The sequence below is a fragment of the Homalodisca vitripennis genome, chromosome 4, assembly GCF_021130785.1.
Source record: "Homalodisca vitripennis isolate AUS2020 chromosome 4, UT_GWSS_2.1, whole genome shotgun sequence".
Lineage (NCBI taxonomy): Eukaryota > Metazoa > Arthropoda > Insecta > Hemiptera > Cicadellidae > Homalodisca > Homalodisca vitripennis.
The window spans coordinates 171,643,055-171,664,959 of NC_060210.1; the positions used below are offsets into that span (position 1 = coordinate 171,643,055).

The following is a 21,905-nucleotide window of genomic DNA, read 5'->3' on the forward strand; positions in this document are numbered from 1 at the left end:
AACCTAGGACAGTCAATGAGGCCTTTCATCAGTTTTAAAAAGCAGGCCGAAATGTATTTTATGCTGTCATTGAATTATTTTGTTCGCAAGGAATCATATAGAGTAATATAGTGCAGCTATCTATCTATATGTATCCATGTGTTCAACTAGTGCATTCGCTAGTTTAATCGTATAAAGAACTAAAATGCGTGATTTCAATTTTGTTGCTTTGGAATATTTATTCAAATATTTTTGAAAGGGACCCAATTAAGGATAATATCTATGTATGCACCTATAGGAATATTAATTTCATATTGTATATGTTTTTTTTTAATTTGTTATAAAAATATTTGTCATCAATGGAACTGTATGTTAGCATGCATTCACAAAATTAATTTAAGAGAAGTTTCGTGAGAAGCTACTAGTTGTTTTTAGTTACAACGATATAATTTTATTTATAGTTTATAAAACTCATACTCGGATATCACTTAAAAAAATAAATTACAGCCCCAATAAAACTTTGCTGTCCACTACGAGGAATCTTTAATGTATATAATTTCCAATTACGTATATAATCCTGAGTCTTTTTAGCACCGAAAACATAGAGTATATTAAGCATAAGTTGTACAGTTTTTGTGTAACTATTTTTTCCAAAGAAATTTAAAAGTTAGTTTCACTTGTGACATCAACAAGGACACAAAAAACATACCTCCTCCCACAACCGTCCTCACTCTTAGTCAGTCCTCTCAAAATTTAAGGTTAGGTGGATATTTTATTTTCTTTGGTGCAGGTAATTTTCATGTTTGGAACTGTTAATTATCTTCAGAATTCATCTCATAGTTACTAATTGGAGGTAAGTACAGAAAATTCAGCTTTCAAATAATAATTTCCCCATCTATCTTAAAACTGCCAACTTGGCTATTATTCATCATCCTATTAAATTGTGTAATATTAGTGCAAGCTATACAACAAATTTAAAGCAAACATAGACTGATATATAGGCTACTAAACAAAATTACACCAAAAGAGCCTAAGTGCAAAACTACTTGCATTCCTGCCCTTACTGCAAACAAAGTGATTTGTTTTCAGTTTTTGTATTAGATTGTATTTAACTTCTGGAAACAAAAAACTCATTTAACATCACTATAAAATAGGCCTATAGGTAACTTTACTAAATAGAGATAGAGGTCGTGTGAAAATACTAGTAAAAGTTATAGATTTGTTGGGCTCTAATTAATCATATTATAAAGATAGGCTTAGGAGATGATGAATTTTAAATTGTATCCTAAAGGATGTAGAGACAATTTGGAAGGATTGGGTTTTTTGGTTTAGATGACCGAAAATTATATCTATTTTCCATCGAATGAATCTAGCTTAAATTACTGAAAACAGAAATCTCAATGGAACACAATCCATAGCACGACCTTACAGCCAGGCTTAGAAATAACCATTTCCTAGCCTCTAACCATATAAAGTGAAATTAGAAAACAGAAAATTCTGTTTGATTGCCAGTGTCCAAAAATATCGCAGACCAGACAGATTAGGCATACATTCCTAATATTAAATCCTTTGGATATTTTGTAAAAGAAAATGTTATAGTATATATATATATATATATATAAAATCAGTAAGTTTTGGAACCACATTACATCAGTCATCTGATAATATTACTTAATGTAGTTTATAAGATAACATAGATAGCCTAGTTATAAACTTTCAATTAAATATACAAAGTTGACTTGCAATTTAGCCGATTAACTCATAAATAATATTTAATTCCATGTATACATTCCAATAAGAGTTATAGTAACTTTCAATTTGAATTCCCTGTTCTAACTGTAGCAATCAATAATAAGCAAAAAAGAAAAACAAACCATACACAATTATTAGTAACCCTGTAATTTACCAACTTGCAGATATCAAGAAAATAACAATTAATAGCTAGCCTAGTTATAAATTAATAATTATAAATGAATAATAATGTCTAATCAACAAAATGTAAATTCATTAAACACGAGAATAATAATCAAACAATAACACATGTAAGTTACGTAAAGTAACTTTCAATACAAAATAGCTGATATTTACTCTTTTAGTATGTAGAAGATTTACTGCATTGGACCTGGGCCTGTATATAAGCATGTTAAAACCTGGAGCTGGCTATCATGATTTTTAATCTGCTCAACTATTATTCAGGTTTGAGACATTTTTAAAAATATCAATATTTAGAAATAAATTTAGTTTACAGCAAAACAATTTTAATTTTGAATAAGTTGCTGTTATATATTTCATATAAATAAATAAAAAATAATATTTTATGGGTTTCTAATAATTGAAATTCTTATAATCAGGGATTTACCATATAATTCACCAAACAAATTTAACTCGTTGCAAAATAAACATGTTACTGCATTAATACGAGTTATCCTCAGTTAGGTAAATAAAACCTAGCAGTGAAGGTCTTTTAAAGTGTATTTACATTAAACATGGAAAACTTTAAGAGTACAACGATTTTATATAATTCACAAAACACATTTATCATGTTGACAAATATACACATTGCTATGTTAATAATAAGTATCTCAGTTACAGTAATCTTAGTATAGCCCAGCAATGAAAGTGTTTCATAATTTTACTGTAATAAACAAAGAAAACTTCCAATGTTAAGTTCAGAAAATAAGATTACATATCATGTTAAAACGTTTAACATATAGATTTATATAACTCTCATCCAGTATGTATATTTTGCAGAGCTTGACTTGTCCTATAAGAGAGGGGATAAATCCCCAAACCCTCTTCTTCAATGTCTCATTGGGGGAGGAACTACAGTACAAATAGAAATCAAAACTTCTATCATAATTCTTACCCCTATTATCAACAATATGATGGAAATCGGTCATATGAGAATTGGGTGGACTATAGTGTTCCACAAAATAATGAAGAGGTTAGCCACTCTTATCCTCAACAATCCCAGACATTCATGAATGGTGCTGGTCCGTATTCTAGAGATACAGCCTCATCTGGTAGTAACTACAACTCTTCTCGTGTGGATGAGAACATGTACAATGTGGAAATTGATAGTGATATTTTAGCAAGGGCAGCAAACTCTCGACTCACTCCTACTGCTGGAGAATTCATACCAAGCTCTTCATATCAGTCGTCAAATTTTGCTCAATTCCAAGGTAAGTTTAAAACTATTTTAGGTACTTTGGGATTATACCGACCACACCCAGACATGAATCGTTATTTGACATTTTGCTTCTACTGATTACTAGATTAGCGTAGAACAATATTTCTTCAATATAAAACAGGAATTGTCTTATCGCAAACCCCTCCCCATCCTCAGACAGAGATCAAAGTCGAGCGGTCTAGTAGATAACGTGATTGCAGAGTCTCGCCGCCCGTTCAGCTGGTGCGTCGCTTTGTTGTACTTCCGTGTTTTACCCCTACATTTCTCCAAACACAAAAATTCAACAAAAACAAACATTACCAAACAAAAACTAAACTCTTTCTTGAAAAAACAAAAACAATAAAAACTTGTTTTTATTCTTGATCACACTCTGCCACCCAAAATGCGAGTGCCTCTGGCCATCAGCGCGGCTTCGGCAGCACCTTCGGTGCTGCGCAGCGCTGATGTCAACGAAAGAAAAACATCCCTCGAGATAGTACCTATCAGTAAAATATCAAATTCTAGAGAGGCTGATCAGAAATATAAATTGAATTGTAATGGAAAGGTAATTATGTACCGTGCAAATCATGTGATGCCGCGCGGCCTGCCGTAACCGGGATTCTCGAGAAAGATAAGATAACAGCGACGACAATACCGATCACAATACCTGGAAATGCTTGTAAGTTTGTAATTTGTAATTAAACAGTTGTTTTTTCGTTCTATCATGTTTGTTTCTATAAATTTATATTTTTGTGTTCTTCATACTGGTGTGGTCGGTATAATCCCAAAGTACCCTATTTTATTTATTTAAGATTTATTATTTTGTCAAATTTATCTATGACAATATAATTTTTCATGTTTAGACAGACAAGGATAGATATGGAGAGAGTTACAGAAAGGAGAGGGAAAAAGAGAAAGAAAAAGTAAATTTGTAACAATTTTAAATTGTAAAATTCTTAAAACTAAATATCCTTTAAGTTGGCCCACATCAAACTTTTAATGGTAAGGGGAAGTCCCTAGTGATTGGAATATTTTGTGAAAATGGATGTTTTTCATAATTATATTTACCTCCTTTAAAAATATGAAAAAATGTGCAGTGCAGTGGCATATTGTTGTCACTGAACATGCAGATTTTTTATTGTTGCCCTTCACATAAACCAGTATGATAGTCATCTCATATATACTAGAATAATATACTTATTACAGATTGTGATGTATAAATTTTATTGTTAAAATTACATAACACTTAAATGTTTTACAATAAATAAAATACAACCTGTTTAACGTAAAACAGTATTTTTCTGTTTCTATTCTTTAGCAAGACAACTATGGAATTCTTTTAGATTTGAGGACAGTAGCATTCTTAGAGACCCTCTGCCTTAGTATTCCAATAAATTGTTGGTGTTTTGGACTTTAATCACTTTATATGTTAAATAATGATCTTTCAAAAATCATTGGAGACCTTTTATTAAGCTATAAAAAGCTTATACAAAACTTAGCATTCAGTTAGTGATTATTTCATTGATTTCCAGTTGATTAAAGGAGAAGTGTTATTTGGATAATCAATAGACTTTCAAGACAGTTTTTCAAACAGTTGAGATTAATAAATCAAATTAATACTATTTATGTTACAAATGTATAAACATCACTTAGTGTAATTATTTGTTTATTCATAATAGAAAAACTACACAACCAATTTTCATTCGAATAAAACATTTAACAGAATATAAATGTGATATTTATTGTAAGCAGCCGTTTTTTAGATTTTGAGTTATTTTGACTTCATTTAGTAAACTTTAATTACATTAACATTTTATTATAAAATCAAAACTATGTTAAAGTGATGCTGAAAAACACTTTTTATTCAAATGTGAGTACTATTGAAGATAGAAACAATTTCAATCACAATTTTTATTCTAATGTGAATACTATTAAAGCTACAAACAATCTAGGTAGCTTTCCAAACACAAATGTTATCTAGGTTGCAAAGACAAGCTAAATGATAAATAATGTGCAACATATTAATATTTAGAAATTGTGAGATATGGTCATTTAGAATTGTTTTTAATTTGGGTCTGTACTAAAGGGAGACCTCTTAAAAATTATGTTGTTTCATATCTAAATTATTGTACGTTTATTGTAAAAGTAAATATAAAAATAATTAAAAACAATATTTTTCAACTGCATTTATTACAAGGTTAATGTAGAGTTATCCTCCAAAGTCTTTCCGTCACCATTTTAAAATAAAAAAATAGTTTTGCTTTCAAAAGTGTTTTATTTTGAAGATCTTTAAAATTATATTTAACATAACATATTCTATTCTATATTTACATTTGAAAAATTCAAGAATCCAATTACAGACTTCATATTTTGTCATATTCTTTACTTTAAAATTCATGAAAAGATTTTTAATGTGTTCTCAAGAATTGATTTTGTTGGAAAATCGTTTAGTTCACTCTTCCATAATAATCTATTCTCTCAAAATCGATAAACACCCTTATATAAAGATTAGTTCTTAAAAGTCTAACACAAGCAACAAACTTATGTACCTAAATTAAAAATTTGGAAACATGTAGTGATATAGGTTTGTAGATGATATTATAGATATGTAGATGGAAGAGTTCAATTACTGGGTAATTTAAAATTCTTCTTTTTTTTGTAAGAAAGCCATTACTAACCATAATATCATAATCACAATATTTTGATATACATTACAAATAACTATTAATTCATTGTTGAAAATTTATGATCTGAATGTACTTTTGTAGTGTTTTAAACTGATTTTTCAGATTTTGTTCAGATTTCAACCCATTTAAAATTTACCATTTTTATGTAAATTGTGTTTGATTGTTATTGTGTATTGATGTAATGATTTGAACAATTTTATCTTTTCTATCAAACACAATGTTTAATGATTATTTTTCCATTGAGCATTCCTAAACAATGTATACCAAACTTCACGTAGTTCCATTGATACAGCATAATAATTCATAGTATTCATAAATTTCTTGCAGAGATGTTTGATAAATTTTAGATATTCAAGAATATGTACTATAAAAATGCAATAAAATTAAATAAAACCTATTACGGGTTTTCAAACCTTTTCCAATTGTTTAGGTCTCAGACTCACTTAATTTCAAGCGTTACATTTGGAAGTTGGTAGTTTAGCATTAGTGAGTAAGTGACTTAGACTGTATAGTTGTTTTCTCATTATACTGTTGTAGATCTGTTTATAATCTGTTAAATTAATTAATTAATAATAATTAATAATTTTACAGAAAGTTCTTATCATGAACATTCCAACCGTACACAATCAGCATCAAATAGTAGAGACTGCAGGAACAACGGAGCAACATCTAAACCCTCTGGTACAGGAACATCTGTACGAGATGTTACTTATAACCACAAGAGAAACTTCAATAAAGTAAAGACCCGCAACATGGACAACCAAAGACAATTAAATATTGAACAATCTAAAGAAGAGGGTAGGAAAAAGCTGCTTCAAGAGGCAGCTGGCCTAGCCTCCTCTAACAGTAATGTCTCTGGTTCTTCTAGAGGTAAGATACTGTAGTGTTCATTTTATGTAAAGGTAAATATAGCTTATTTTAAGTTTTGTACACCTCCTTAAAGTATATACATATTGTTCCTTATTGAGAACATGATCTAGTTTAAAAGTAAAATAGAATCTAAATAATACTCTTAATCATAACTAACTCATGTAAGTAACCAAAATAATATACTGTATTTGAACTTGCCATATATTTAATTACTATTGTATACAGGGTGAGGCTGATCACTAGTCCATGAAGTATAGAGGCTGAACCGAGAACCCAACCTTCTTTGTTTTAATGAAAATCCCCATATTTCAACCGCAAAGAACTGGGGGTGGGTACTGTGAAACTATAGAACTGTGACATTTAGAACCAATCTGTATTATAAGAAGGGAAATAAATTAAAACTTTTCAATATGATCAGTGAACCTTTAAAATGAGGTACGGCTCGACCTAACTTTAAATTTGAAAATCTTTCAAAAATGAGCCTAATCCCCCAAAATGTCATTTTGGGCGTTAAATCTTTCCTGAGTTCTTTGGGCTCAAAATAAAGGAGTTATCATTAAAAAGGAGAAGGTAGGTTTCTCGGTTCAGCTGCTATATATTGCGGACGGGTGGTCTGCCTCACCCTGTATTGTACTACCAAATTTGTAAAAAGAATAGATTTTTGTTTTACAGTTTCTAGTTGTCTGTATGACTACTGTAAATTTGTACATTTTAGAAGGTGTTGCAAATTAAAATGGTTCTTTTTGGGTGAACGTTCAGAACATGAATTTTATTCTTAACTCTTCCCATGCCGTAGTCGAATATATTCGAATGATAGACTTTGACCTAACACCAAACATGATTATTTTCAATTATACTTTGTGTCCTTTGGAGAGTTTTTTAATTCACAAAAAGCCTTTGAAATGGGTGGTGCACACTTCGTGCTTATCGCGGTTGACTAGGAAGTATTTTTAGGCATCCTAAAATATGTGGCAGAGGAGGGATTCTTTTTTGCATTTCAAGAAATCATTCTCTATCTTTTGATGTTTATATTGTGGCAGAAATGTTTTGTAAGGTATATTTCAATTTTAAAACTTGGGGACTTCTCATAAGGGTAACTGGCCTGTTCTTACTGGGATATTTAATTTTAGGAGCCAACCTTTCAAATTTGATTATTAACATTAATTATAACACATTAATTATGTATGTCTAAAAATAACTAAATAAACAAATAGGTAAGTATAATTAATGAAATCTAGAGGAAGGAAAGATTTAAAAAAGTTATGATGTGAAAATATCTTTAATTATGACAGTTATAGTTAAAATAGAATATTCAGTGTATAACATTTTTACTAAATTACTATTCTCTTATGACATTTTTTGTAAAAAGGGGGGTTTCTGTAGTATTGTATGAATTTGTGCAACTCTGAAGCAGAGGTATTACTAGACATATTTCCTTTGGTAGTAAGTATTTAAAATGCTTGTGGTGTTTACTGGATAAATTAATAGTATGATTTGGAAATTGTAAGTTTTACTTGATATTTTGGATGTTATTAATAATTTTTAATGGATAATGTGAAAATACCTTCATAGTTTAGAAGTTTCAGAAAGATTTCAACATTATAATGTAATTTATAGGAAGAAAGTCTTAACTTATTATCAAATATATAAATTAATATTGTATAGATGCTGCCATTAGCATTTCGCAGGTATGGTTTACTCCAAAAGTATAAACTGGTGAAATGTGTCAATATTTGTTTTGTTTTTGTTTTCTGTTGTAACCCATTTAGCTGATGTTACAAATTCAAGATTTGGATCCATTAAAATTGGTACTTAACAATTTCACTAATTCGTGCTACAATAACAGATGAATATTTATGACCCAATATTGGCCACATAGTTACTTCGTAGTCAATGTTTTAAATACAAATACTGTATATAGAGGAATAATTACATATAATACATTAAATACAACTACTCATAATATATGTATTCTAACATTCGTTATGAGTGAAGTTCTTGCCTTTTGTATATAAAAGTTGAATGTAGTATTAAGTTTTTGTTTTACTACAGATGGAAACACTGGGACACTCTCTTTTCTTTATTATCTTTCATATCATTAAGTTGAAATTTTGTAGTATTCTAACTACGAGAACATAAATTATTTAATGGACAGAGGTTTCATTTTGTATTTATAACATTAATATATAATGCATTCTAAGTATATACTTTTTAAATACCAATTAATAACCATTATAGTTAAAAGCTACAAGGTATCATTATTTACTGTAGTAGTTAAATGTTATTTACTCCATAAAACTAGAAGCCTAGAGCCTATTTCCATTGTATAAACACTCAATCTTGTTTTTAGAAATCATTAAAGGAATTCCCCATAAGATAGAAATGAACCATCAGCCATGCTAGTTTTGATGAGGGTCAAAGTGGGAGTGTATAAAAAGGATTAAAATTATTAAATGATAAAGATTTTTCACACCACTTTATAAACTTGTTTGTCGTTAAGTAAAATCAACTAGCAGATTCATAAGTTCAATTAGCATCAGCCAACCATTTCAATACCCATTATTTTGCTGAAAATGGCAACTTCCAACTTGTTATCTGTTTTTTGTTCCTTTTTTATAGGTGATGTAACTAAATATTATTTGAGTGACTGGTGGTTGGTTTTAAGTGTGAAAACCTTAAAATGTGGTCTGAGTAAACAATTAATATTTTTAATCTTTTAATAGGCTTCCAATTTGACCCCGACTAAACTACTGCAACTGAAACTGACGATTGGTTTCTTTCTTAGAATAAATTCTTCTCATTGATTTCAATAGACTAGATTGTGTGCATATACAACACAAATTGCCTCCTGGCTTCTGGACAAAAACTTTTGTCCTGTCTTTTGATGAATAGTGTTTGTGTTTGTATAACTCTATACTCTTATCAGTTAGATGTAGCTTATAGTCATAATTTATTGTGGCTGTTTATTGAAATGTATCTATTATAGTTATGTTTGTTGATCATATTGTGATATATGAAAATGACATAACTGATGATTCACCAAGTTCATGGCAGTCTTCCATTGATTAGCTCACAAAAATCTAGAAACTCACTTGTTATGAGTAAAATAAAGAATTATTATCAAATAAAAATATATTATTTTCCAAATTTTTCATTAAATGCAACCAGTCTAACGTATAAAATGAAAAACAAGTATTTCATTGTTTTGTTTCTGGGTATTAATTCTCTTGTTTTAGTTACTTTAATGAATACCATGTGAAAGTTGTTTTACTTTTGAATTTGTATTACATAATAACACATAAAACAATAGAAAATAACACGGTACACACTTAATTTTGTGTTATTAATTTTGAAAATAATTACATAATAGTGCATAAATATGTTCTTGGATTAATTTTTACCTTTTTAATTATTTAAAATACAAAATAAATCTTTTTATAAATATGGCTGAAGAATATGGATATTAAAACAGATAATTTTAGAAGTCTCTTTATATAAAATCCTGAAAAAACTTAAGTTTGGAACAGTATGAACTATTTAGGTGAATGGTTTTTTTCACATGACCGTATATCATATAAATATATGACTACTTAGTTAATTAAGAGTTTCTTAATTAATTATACCAATGTCAGCCATAAGATAAAGAGACTGAAAATGATGACTCTCTGTCTCTGAAGTTACTCTTTGGTATTTGAATATGTCTGTTTAATTTTAGATTTAATATATCTTAGTTACATTCAGTAAATAAAGAAATACAACTACTCTTTTAAATGAGAAAGATATTATTTCTCTGGCAGTTTCTTTTCTTTTTTTTTCTTTTGAAACAAGTAAGGAAACACCAACCAACCAGCTAACTACCGGCAGATATCACTAATATAACTTTTTCTAAAGTTATGGAAAAATTATTTTTGAGCAGATTCCTACAACACTTGTCAAACAGCAAACTCCTTACATCTCAGCAACACAGATTTCAGATTGGGAGATCGACAACAACAGCACTTTTAGCCTTGTTGAATTCCTAATTGACCAACTGAAAGAAGGCAAGACAGTTACTGCTATCATGCTTGACTACTCTTAAGGCCTTCGACTGTCTTAGCACACATATCTTTTAGACAAATTGACTAATCTTTGAGTAAAAGAATTGCCATTGACTGGATAAAATATTACCTGACAGAATGAAGACAAATTGTTGGAATAAACCACACCAGCAACGTACTAACACAACAGATAAAGTCACTACCACAGACCATTAATCACAATGTACCACAAAGATGTGTTCTAGAGCCCATTTTGTTTATTTTATATACAAATGACTTCTCTAGCTATATGCAAAACTACAGCCATACACTGATGTATGCTGACGATATGGTCCTCCTTCTGGGTCAAAAAGAACCACTCCAAACATGGCAATAGAGTACAGCCAAGGAAATGATCTTGCTGTAAATGAGAATAAAACGACTTGTTCAGCTTGTTCTACGAAGGCACAAAGAAACAAGAGGAAGACTACCAAGTCTGGAGGAAACTATCACTTCAAAGTGCCTGAGTATAATAATTGATAACGTCTTGCATGGACTAGCCATATTGATTGTTTGTTAAAAATTTGTTATTGACGATGGAAGATTTGAAAGGATAACAGGATTTTGGACATTTGCTATCCTTATAGGTTATAAAAGGTATAACACACCAAAGGGTGTTGTACCTTTTAAAACCTATAACGAAACCATATACATTGCCTTTGTAACAAGCTCAGCACAGCATTGTATGTAATCCGCAGAATAAAAAGTATTAGTGATACAGAAATGGCAAAGATCGCTTACTACACCCTCTATGAATCTAACCTTCGGTATGGGATTATGGTATGGGGGGCACTACAGCAGGCAATTTGCAGTAGCTCTTTTATCCACCAGAAAAGAGCAATCAGGGTTCTAAGGAGTCTCCAGCCTAAAGAATCTTGTTGTCAACTCTTTACAGAGTTGAAAATACTCACTGCAGTGAATCTTCACATCCTGGAATCCTGGAAGCAGTCTTCTTTCTTCATCTCAAGCACCTGAAGCAGCAAGAACTGGTGTTACATTTTGTTCGCACTGTAGTTTGCATAAGACATCATTATGTAATACTTCAACTGTTTTTTGTTCTCACCAGTTTGTCTCTTCAACTAAACATTTAACAAACCAGATGGCTTAGAAATTTACTTTACAAATTACCCTTTGTAAGTAATTTATTAATTCTGAAAAGAGGCAAAGATAATATAAATTGATCTTACTATTTATAAATCAAGTTTCATACAGAACTTCAAGTCTAAAGTTCAGTTTATTCTTGAGATAACACCCTGAGTAATAGGTTTTACTAATGCTCAGCCAAATCCCCTGGAAGGACATGGGACATCATCGAACTTGATTTTGCCAATGTAAGAATGAAAGTTCTAGCAAATTTTCAAGTCTGTAATTCAATTCATTGTTGAGATATCGTATGGAAAAAAAGACAGAAGAGACATTTATTCAGCCTCCTGATTGATACACTTAGCTAACACTCAGCCAACAAAATATTACTATACAAATTTTTGAAATATTTTGTTAAACACTAATATGTACTATATTTTTGTACAGTTTTAAAACATTGAGTTATAAAACTCAAGTAGAAACAAAGTATAAGTATGCCACACCATGTCACGTAACATTCTTCACTGAAATTCCATGCAAATTAAGTCTAATTTTTTCTCAATATATCTAGTGTGCAGTTAGGGTTCGGTGATGCTTAGTCCAATCCCAGGGAGGGACATACACCACCTTCACAACCTATCATGTCCATGTAGAATAAGCTTCATTAATAAATAAGCAAGATTTTAAGTTTATAATTCAATTTGTTTTTGAGATATAGGCCTTATGGAAAAACAGACAGTAGAGTTATATCAGCCCCTTGATTGATAGCAAAGTTTAAAACAATTTCAAGTCTATAGCTCAATTCTTTCTCAACTTGTCTTGTGCAATGTTAAGTTTTGCTAATGCTCAGCCAATGTGCACAATTAATTGCTTTCTTAATACTGAATATAAGTCAGAAATGTTTAGTGATCTGAAGATATTATTTTACATAAGTACTGATCTTAGCACCCACATTTTGCAATACATGTCATAGTATTATGTGCTTACACAGGTTGCATTATCATATGCAAGGTACATCACAGCCCAAGGCTGAAAAAGACAAAATTATTTCATTTTAGAGAAATATTGTATGTTTTAGTATTAGAAACATAACTTTTAAAATTTATTGCCTAAACAAGGTATGAAGTAATTATGGTTTATTGTAAGTAACTAGATAATTACAGCAACTGCAATTGTTGTGATAATATAATACGATATATATAACTATATATATCGATATATATTGTGATATATATAACTGCCATATAATACGTGATTTTGTATTATATGGTTCACATTATAACTGTGTCGAAGCTTGTATATTAATACGTTTCAGCTGCAGCTTCTACGTCCCAGGAATCATCAAGGTGGCGGCCAAGGGCTCCTCCAGACAAATCCTCGTCTCGAAGTTCGGATAGTAAAGTTTTCTCTCGTCCCACCAAATCGTAAGTCCTACTAACAAAGCTCTATTTTCCTAAAAATTCAGCTTTTCTTTCTTTTATATATATATATGTATATATGTATATATATATATATATATATATATATATAATATCCAAGTTAATACATTTGATTTCAATTTATTCTATTTCTTACCACCACATTTTGTTAAACAGAAATAGTATTTTTAATGATTTTAAATTATAAATGTTTTGCATTCTAAGCTAGTCAGCAACTTAGTCTGCTGGAAAAATGCTTCTGTATTGAATTCTTTTTTTGACTAATGCAAGTTATATAGGTCCAGGTAAGGAGGAAAATGAAAACAATTGCTTTAGCAATTTAAGATATAGATTAAACATGTTCATAAAGCTCAACTCCCATATTAAAATATTACTTGTTACTTTAGGCAAGATCATTACCACTCGAACCAGCGGTACTCGTCCCCTAAGATCTCAAGCTCAGGTGTATCTCCCCGTAGAGAACGATCTCAGTCCAAAGGAGGTAAGATACAAAGCTCATTTATATTTTAATTTCTGTGTGTTATTAAAAATGTTATTACCTGTTATTTATTTAAATAGATGTGTAACATTAGTATTAAAAAATGTCACCTGAAACAATGTTGAATGTTTTTAAGGCACAAAATATTTTATTGTTAAATTGTTAATGTGAGAAAAATAAGTTTTGGTACTAAATGTATAAATTCAAAAGTATCAATAAATATTCATTTATATGATGAAACTAATATGTAGTTTCTTTGGAACTTTAAGAAATTATGATGTTTAATTTAATTTTGATCTTTGCTATTTAAAATACATAACAAAGCTGCCTTAGTGTTAGTAACATTTAAATAACATCTTCTTAGTTATCAAAGTGCAAAGAAAAAAAGTTATCAGTGTTTAAATTCACTTAATAAAAATTTAAATTTCTATGTATACAAAATAATTGAGAAGCTATTTCAACAAAAATGCAAATTTCATATACCATACAAGGTATATCCAGAAAATAATTTCTGTTTTATTTGTTAAAGAAAAAAATGGTGTATTAAAAAACAATTGATTTCCAAAGAGTTGCTATTAAACTATTTTCTACGAGGTACATGCTTAATTATTTGGATTATAAAGAAAATCCGGATAAAACAAGAGAATATAGTAAAATTAACAGATTACAGATAAAAAGGAATTTATTTGTTACACATATATTTGTTAAAGAAAGCTAGTTTTTTATTTTGTATTATAGATATTAATTATAAATAAGAGAGTTTTGTAAGTTTTGTAAAAAAAGTCAATTATTGTATTTAGTTTAGTTTTGGTACATTGCTTCTGGAAAGTACGATCATGCAGACATTTCAAGGCCATCATTTCTGATGGTTTATTCTTGAAAAATTGGACTTCCTTCACTCTGTAAAACCTATCTGGAAAAATGAGATAGTATGTGCAAGGAAAAATAAACTCATATCTGCAAAAGATCACATGTATTATTTACTAAAATAAGGATTCAATTGTATTCCAGTAATTTTAAAATAGGGCTGGCGTGGTACCACCTTCATTTTATTTCTCATTATAAAAGAATCAGTAAAGAGCTCCTACTCTTGGAGGGTTAAAAGAATCTCTGATGACCTGTCTATGAGAGATCCCTAATGAGGCCTAACAGGGAGCTTACAAGGATAGAATGAAGCACTGGAAGTGCATCATGGTGGGAGGGAGTACTTTAATGGATTAGAGATTGTAAGTACACGTGAATTAAATTATTTTTTAAGAAACAATTACCTGTTCTTGCTGGAGAAAGCTTGTAAATGTATCTGTTGTGGTTATGTTGTAGTGGATGATGCAGCATCGCAGCGAGATAGACTGACAGACCAGCTGAATAGAGGCACACTGGAGTGTCTTGTGTGTTGTGAGCATGTACGTCAGTCTGATCAAACCTGGTGTTGTCTCAACTGCTATCATGTACTTCACTTACGTTGTATCATTAAATGGGCCAATACTTCAAGAGCTGGTAATGTTCTTATTTTGTAATTGTTTTTAGTCATACTGTACAATAAATCATTTTTTTCCTACCTCAATAATAATAGACTATATTAAACTGGTTTCATGCAGTGTAGAACTAGATGTTAGGACTAAAAGGGTCTGTTTAAAACAAAATCTCAGTCAAACATAAGACGAGTTTTTCATATTTTCTTAAATAAATGAGTTAGCCAATGGCACAGTGTAGCCGTTGGCTAACCATAGGTGGTTATTGCAAGATAATCAAATCAAGCAACGTTGAACGTGACTACTGCTTGGAAGGGTGACCGCTGAGTGATCCTGCCCTTGCAAGGCAGCTCGTAGCCCGCCTGCCCAACAATTGGTGGTGGTTCGGAAGTCAACTTTAAACCATTGGTCCCCAGATTAAGGGTTAGAGAGGGCTTATTAATCCTCTCTTCACCTGGTAAAGTAAGACATTCTTTGGCTTTTTTAGTTAATTTGAATTGAGTGGTTTTAACTGGAAACTCAGGAAATTATCTTCAGTATGAGCTGACACGTGAAAACATGAAAGTAGCAATCAAGTTGTAACATGGTGGCAACTTAAAGTTAGTTTTTGTCAGTAAATTTCAATGTTGCATCCAGTTCTCACAGGATTTTTATACTCTACAGTATATTGATACATTGATACTATGAAAATCAAGGGTTATAAAGTAACTATTTTTGTTTTATCATCCAACTGTAGATTGTTTCTTGGAAGAGGTATACAACTGAATTATTAAAAAATGAATATTTTCATGATGTGGAATATTCACTATGTTGTAAGAGGAATATTTAGTTCAAATGTTTATAGTTTCCATAGACATTGAAGTCTAACTCAGTGTGACTATAGTTTATTTGTATTATTACTAAGTAAAAAAGCCAGGTATTTTTTTATTTATCCAACATAAAAACTGAAAAATATTTGCTGACTACGTATTAAAAAAAAAACAATTTGATAAAATTTTTTGGTACTATTAGTTTTTTGTGACCTATTAGAGACTGTTAGTAGCATTATTCTTTATCTGTAAATGTGATGTGCTAACTTGTAGAGAACGGATGGCGATGCCCTGCTTGCCAGAATGTGACAGTGTCCATCCCTAAGGACTACTATTGCTTCTGTGGCAAGATGATGAATCCAGAGTGGAGTCGTACAGACACAGCACATTCGTGTGGCGAAGTATGCAATAGGTCTAAGGTGTTGGCTAGTGAATACTACAGTTGTGTCCACCGCTGTACTTTGCTGTGTCACCCGGGCCCCTGCCCTCCCTGCGTCGCCCTTGTCACTAGGTAAGAATGTGATTGAAACAAGTGCACTAAAAATCACTTGTGACAACAACCCTCCACCTCTACCCTATGATTAGCTTCGTTAATTCTTCAGTTTAGTATTGTGGTGAACTTATTTTATCATATTTAGCTTTGAGTAAGGACTGCCATAGAATTTTTCTAGAGATTACTGGGTTTTAAGGGCAACAAAGGGAAATTTTTGCAAAAAACTTAAAATTTTAATTTTTAATTAATCCTACAATAATGCGTTATATAATGTAAATTTTTTGTTGAAATCATACTTAAGAATGAAAACTGTCTTATGTTAGTAACTTTATTTCACCATGTAATAATTGCCAATTCTAAACTCACTCTCTCTGTAAACCTTTTCTATTATTATTAAGTGGGTTTCTCTGTGCGGGAAACTTTATAAACTTTTATATATATATAAAAATACTGGCAAATTACTGGCTGAGAATAACTAAAATTTATGGCGTCCCAGCAGAAGTGATACTGGTGAACCTGATCGAAGGAATTGAATCAAGGCAAACATTTTTGTAACTGCTCTGTAATCTGTATTTTAAAAGGCTCTTACGTCAAATTGTTTATGTCAGCAATTTAGCTTATGTTGTAAGGCTTAATGTTAAATATGAATTAATTGTGACTGTTATAGAAAACAAGATAAATGCCAAATTAATGAATGTGAAAAATAATTCAGCTGTCTTTTTAATTAGTTCTTGAGGAACATTTCCTAATTTACATCTTTAGGAGGGTTTTCTCTTGTTTTCTTAATTTAGAAAAAAAGAATAGACTAACAATAGAGCCAATTAGAAGGATTTAATGTGTCAAATATATTATTCAAAGTATATTTTTGTCAAGTGTGCTAGAAATGTCTTTTACCAAATAAAATCAATTGAAAAAAGAGGGTTCGTAAACACTTGAATCTATGAGTTACAATCATCTAGTAGCTCTATCCCCACAAATGACTGATGTGTGCTTTCAGATGAAAGTGATGAATGGGACTAAGTTAGTTGTTCTTAAATAGTTTGAACGTTTAATTAATGACCAATAACCTAAATCATAATGTTAGTTGATAGGAAAATTTATTAATATAGGTTTATGTTGATGGTTAATTTTACTAATACCAAATATTGAGTATTAGCTGCTAGCTGATAAGGTAATTAAAAATAGCTTATTAAAAATTAGTTATGAATTTGACAGTTTCTGTTTATTTCTTCACTTGCTGTTTACAAGGAAGTAAGTTAATTAGTAAATAGTCGATGTTGATTGTTCTTAAATTTGTACTTCAATAAGAACTATTTGTAAAAAGCATAGTTTATTTTGGCCAATAGTTTCTGCAGTTTATTAAATTAAAACTAAGAAAAATATATTGTTTTATAAATTTTAATATTTACTCTCTTTATATTCTTTTTGTATGATATACGGTATTTAAATATATAAACAAATTATAAAAACAATCCCTTACAAAACATTTGGGAAATATGAGCTAATGATTTGATTCTACAATTTATTTTTGTATTAAAATCCATTAAAATCATTTGACTGAAAATGTAAAGATAAATTTCCAAGAGTGTCAGAATATTTTGTAAATGAATTTAGATTGCTTTTCAAAATAGAGTTGTTAGATAATTAAACATTTTATTAGGGTTAAAATAATGCCCAAAAGATAGTATGCTGGGTAATATTAACATATTAAAAACATCTGGTCAGCTTTATAAAATTTGAAACTGAATGATCATGCAAAACAGTTTTGGTTGAATTCTTTACCACTTAATACATTCACGATGACGACTTATTTTTGGACTTTTTTATTTGCCGTTGAATTAGTCAACAATAATGGCATATTATAATATATCTTTTTTTAAGTTAAACGTCTAAGTATATCGAGATATGTATGTGGGCTTCCCAATTTTGCACAAAAAACTTATTTCAATATGTTTTTCAATTTTTTTTCATGTAGCCCAAGTGGTACCTAAAAAATTGATTTACTTTAAAAATTAAGCAATTGTGCGTCCGATGGGCTACACTATAGTCCAGAGGTTCCCAAACTTTTTTGGTCCACGGCTCCCTTTGAGTACAGACATGGCTTTGCGGCGCACCTAGTAATTATTTTTATCTGTTTTGCATTGCGCTTACAGTACAATAATTAAATTTTTAGTATAAAAAATTTAATAGTTATTTGTTATTATACTTTACATAGCATTGTTAATAAGATTGTTATTACTTTTTTTAACAACACACCAGGTTTACCTTGTTCTTACAACGGTAAAAAACATCATTAAACACACACAAAAGTTGGATTGTACTTGATTTATTGCAAAAAAAATGTAATAATAATAACTTAAAACAACCATAAGAAAAACATGACTCCCTTTATAAGAAAATTCTATATTAGAAATGAAATGCTAACTTGAAAAATGTGATACATAAATAACAAAGTCCATAAGTTTTCTGTTTTCAATGGGACGGATGCGCTTGTTTGTCTTTTATAAGCTCATTGTACCTGGGTGTAAATTTTGATATAGCAACCCGAATTTCCTTTTCAATGTTAAGCTTTGCTCTATACTTGGATTTTATCACTGCAACAGCGGAAAAAACCACACTCGCAAAAGGTAAGAACTTGCAAATGGAATAACTTAGCACACAAAGCCTTTTTGCTCAACAGTGGAAATTCGTTTTTAATACCATTCCAAAACTCAAACAGGGATTGGGACTGAAATTTTTGATTTCAAAGACAAGTCCCGTTGAAATGTCAATTAGCTGTTCTGCTTCTTCATTGCTGAAGTTTTCAGGCATTTCAGTTTTGAAAAGGGTCGTTTACCCACTGCTGCGCTTTGATTTCATCTTTTGGCAGGTAGTCTTCAAAAATAACTTTGTACTCTAGACAAGTGCTGAGTCAACATTGTTTTCATTTCTTCTTTCAGAGTAAGATCGTTTTCTTTAAGAAACTGATTCAAAGTTGAAAACATCGAACAATCTCCATTCTTCAAACTTTTTTCCCAAAGCATAAGTTTCTTCTTGAATGCTTCAACTTTACTGGTCAATTGAAAAATATCCTATTGTTCCCCTGCAAAGACTTATTAAGAATGTTCAAACGTTCAAAAATATCTGTCAGGAACGCCAGTTTTAAGGAGAAAACTTTCATCAATAAACATATCAGCAAGAGCATTATTGTCTTCACTCAGAAAAATGTGGATTTTCTTGCCTCAAGCTCAAACAATCTTTAGCAGAGAATTGCCCAGAGATAGCCATCGAGCACTGCTATAGTACAAAAGCGACGAGTGTTGAGCGCCTGTGTCATCACATAGTTTAGAAAAAAAACCGGGCTTTTTCATTGGTCTTGTTTTGATAAAATTTATTACTTGGATCACGGTTTTTATAACTGCACTTAAACTCTGAACTGAACTTTGCTGCTGCCAGTGCTTCTCGGTGTATAATACAGTGTGTCCAAACAGCGTTTGGGGCTTTTTTCCCCGAATGCGAGATTGCAGTCCTTGGTAGTGGCCTGACATTGACCGGCCTCCATCAGTACACACCCCAACACAGTCTTCCCAGTTAATATCATTCTCCCGCCATAAAATTGTTAACAATATCAAACAACTCTTTACCAGAGGTGCCTCCTTCAATTTCCATACAAAACAACAAATCTTCTATCAACTGGTTTTCATTCACATACCTAACGTAGCAAATTAAATTTAGCGTCTTTGTGACTGTCAGTAGCCTCGTCTAATTGAATTCCGAACTCTTTTACCTCTCAAACTATTTATAAGCTGGTTGTTAATGTCCTCAGATATGTCATCAATCCTCCTGCTTATTGTATTGTTTGACAGAGGAATTTTTAAGAAGCAGCTTCCCTGCATCCTCGCCAATCATTATCTTAGCCATGTCAACGGCAGCTGGTAAAATAAGCTCTTCCGCAATTGTGTGAGGCTTTTTGCATTTTGCAATGTGATATGCCACTTTGAATGAAGCTAAAAAAGTGCATCGCTGTTAGCTTTGGAATGTTTAGAAAAAGAAGACATTTTGTTTTACTGCGTCAGTTTTCTTTCTTATAAAGAACTCTCTTGGTTTCCCTATCAAATTTGAGTGGACAGTCTTTTTCTAAATGCCGTTTTAGTTTACTAGGCAGCATAGATTCGACTGATAAAACCTTCATGCAAACAACACATTGCGGGCGCTCTTCATTATTAATTTCAATACAAGAAAAACCAAAATCTATATACTTATCGTCATATTTTCTGTATTTTGGTTTACGGCTTCCCTCAGCTGCCTCGGCATCGCTCTTTGCAGAAGTTGACGCGGAATCACTACTTTGTTTACTTCCTTGTTCAGTTTTATTTGAAGATAAGAATCTTTTCATATTTAAAGAACAATATAATAACCAACACTAAATAAACTGAACAAAAAACTACAACTTCACTACTTTGATTATTTACTTCACTTGTGCAACTGTCACACTGTGTAAACATAAACTCGCAACTTAAATCTAAAACATAACCTCAACAGAAGCTAGACTGCAAGTAGTAAGTAGTAGCAGACTGTCCGCCGGGAACGTACAACGATTTCCGAAAATACACGAAGGTAGTTCCGTTGCCTAGCAACGAGTTTCCAAGAACAGAATGACGTACCGAGATGCAAAGCTCTGTTGTCTGACCTTGCCTAATTGTTTTGTTTGTGCAACCGGCCGGCTGGGCCTGTAAGTAAGGTTCGGCAGGGGGAAGACTCCAGTAAATCAAAGTAACTCCAAAGCCCGCGCGCACAGACTGGGTACCGCACTGTATTGTTAGTATGATGACGTTTAGACTCTTTGGTAGACAACGGCGGCGCACCTAGCACTAGCTCGTGGCGCCGCGGCGCACACTTTGGGAAACTCTGCTATAGTCTAAGGTATTTATTGAAGTGCGGGATCACCTTTAACAAACCACAAAAGCAGGCAAACAATAAAAACGTAATAATGAAATTCATAGCAACATGTACCCCATCTGGCTAACAACGTGCCCGGTGTGTACCTGACCGGGTACAAGACAACAGTTGTGAAAGTTCGTGTTTACCTAATAGGGTACACATCATCGTGAACGTGTTAAGATACCTACATTGATCTCCAGTTTCAAACTATTTCTTATTACGTGTAAAACAAATTTGTTACTTTAAGTATAGTTGTTCTTCTTTAGTGCAAAAAGCTGGAGAATCCAAGTAATTTTTCGATAGAATATTCAGGATGAGAAGGGGAATTGTAGGAATTCCTGATAATCACACAATTAAAAAATTGCCATATTGTTAGTTATTTTTTTAAAGAAAAAAACATACTATTCTAAAAATGAAAATCTTTTTTTAT

At 31.2% G+C, this 21,905-nt stretch overlaps 1 protein-coding gene across 2 annotated transcripts in view; it reads left to right on the forward strand.

Annotated features, from left to right (window-relative positions):
• The first annotated feature begins 673 nt into the window (after positions 1–673).
• The window catches only part of LOC124360626 (protein shuttle craft-like), a 44,170-nt gene continuing 22,938 nt past the window's right edge, over positions 674–21,905 (forward strand). Inside the window, exons 1-7 of one of the 2 annotated variants that reach the window (XM_046814392.1) lie at positions 674–832; positions 2,731–3,161; positions 6,427–6,705; positions 13,180–13,288; positions 13,690–13,784; positions 15,102–15,278; positions 16,336–16,573. In XM_046814392.1, coding sequence (XP_046670348.1) covers positions 2,783–3,161; positions 6,427–6,705; positions 13,180–13,288; positions 13,690–13,784; positions 15,102–15,278; positions 16,336–16,573 — 1,277 coding nt within the window. In that variant the 5' untranslated portion in view covers positions 674–832; positions 2,731–2,782. Of the gene's footprint in view, positions 833–2,714; positions 3,162–6,426; positions 6,706–13,179; positions 13,289–13,689; positions 13,785–15,101; positions 15,279–16,335; positions 16,574–21,905 lie in introns of both variants that reach the window. The other variant, XM_046814393.1, reaches the window with a different exon arrangement.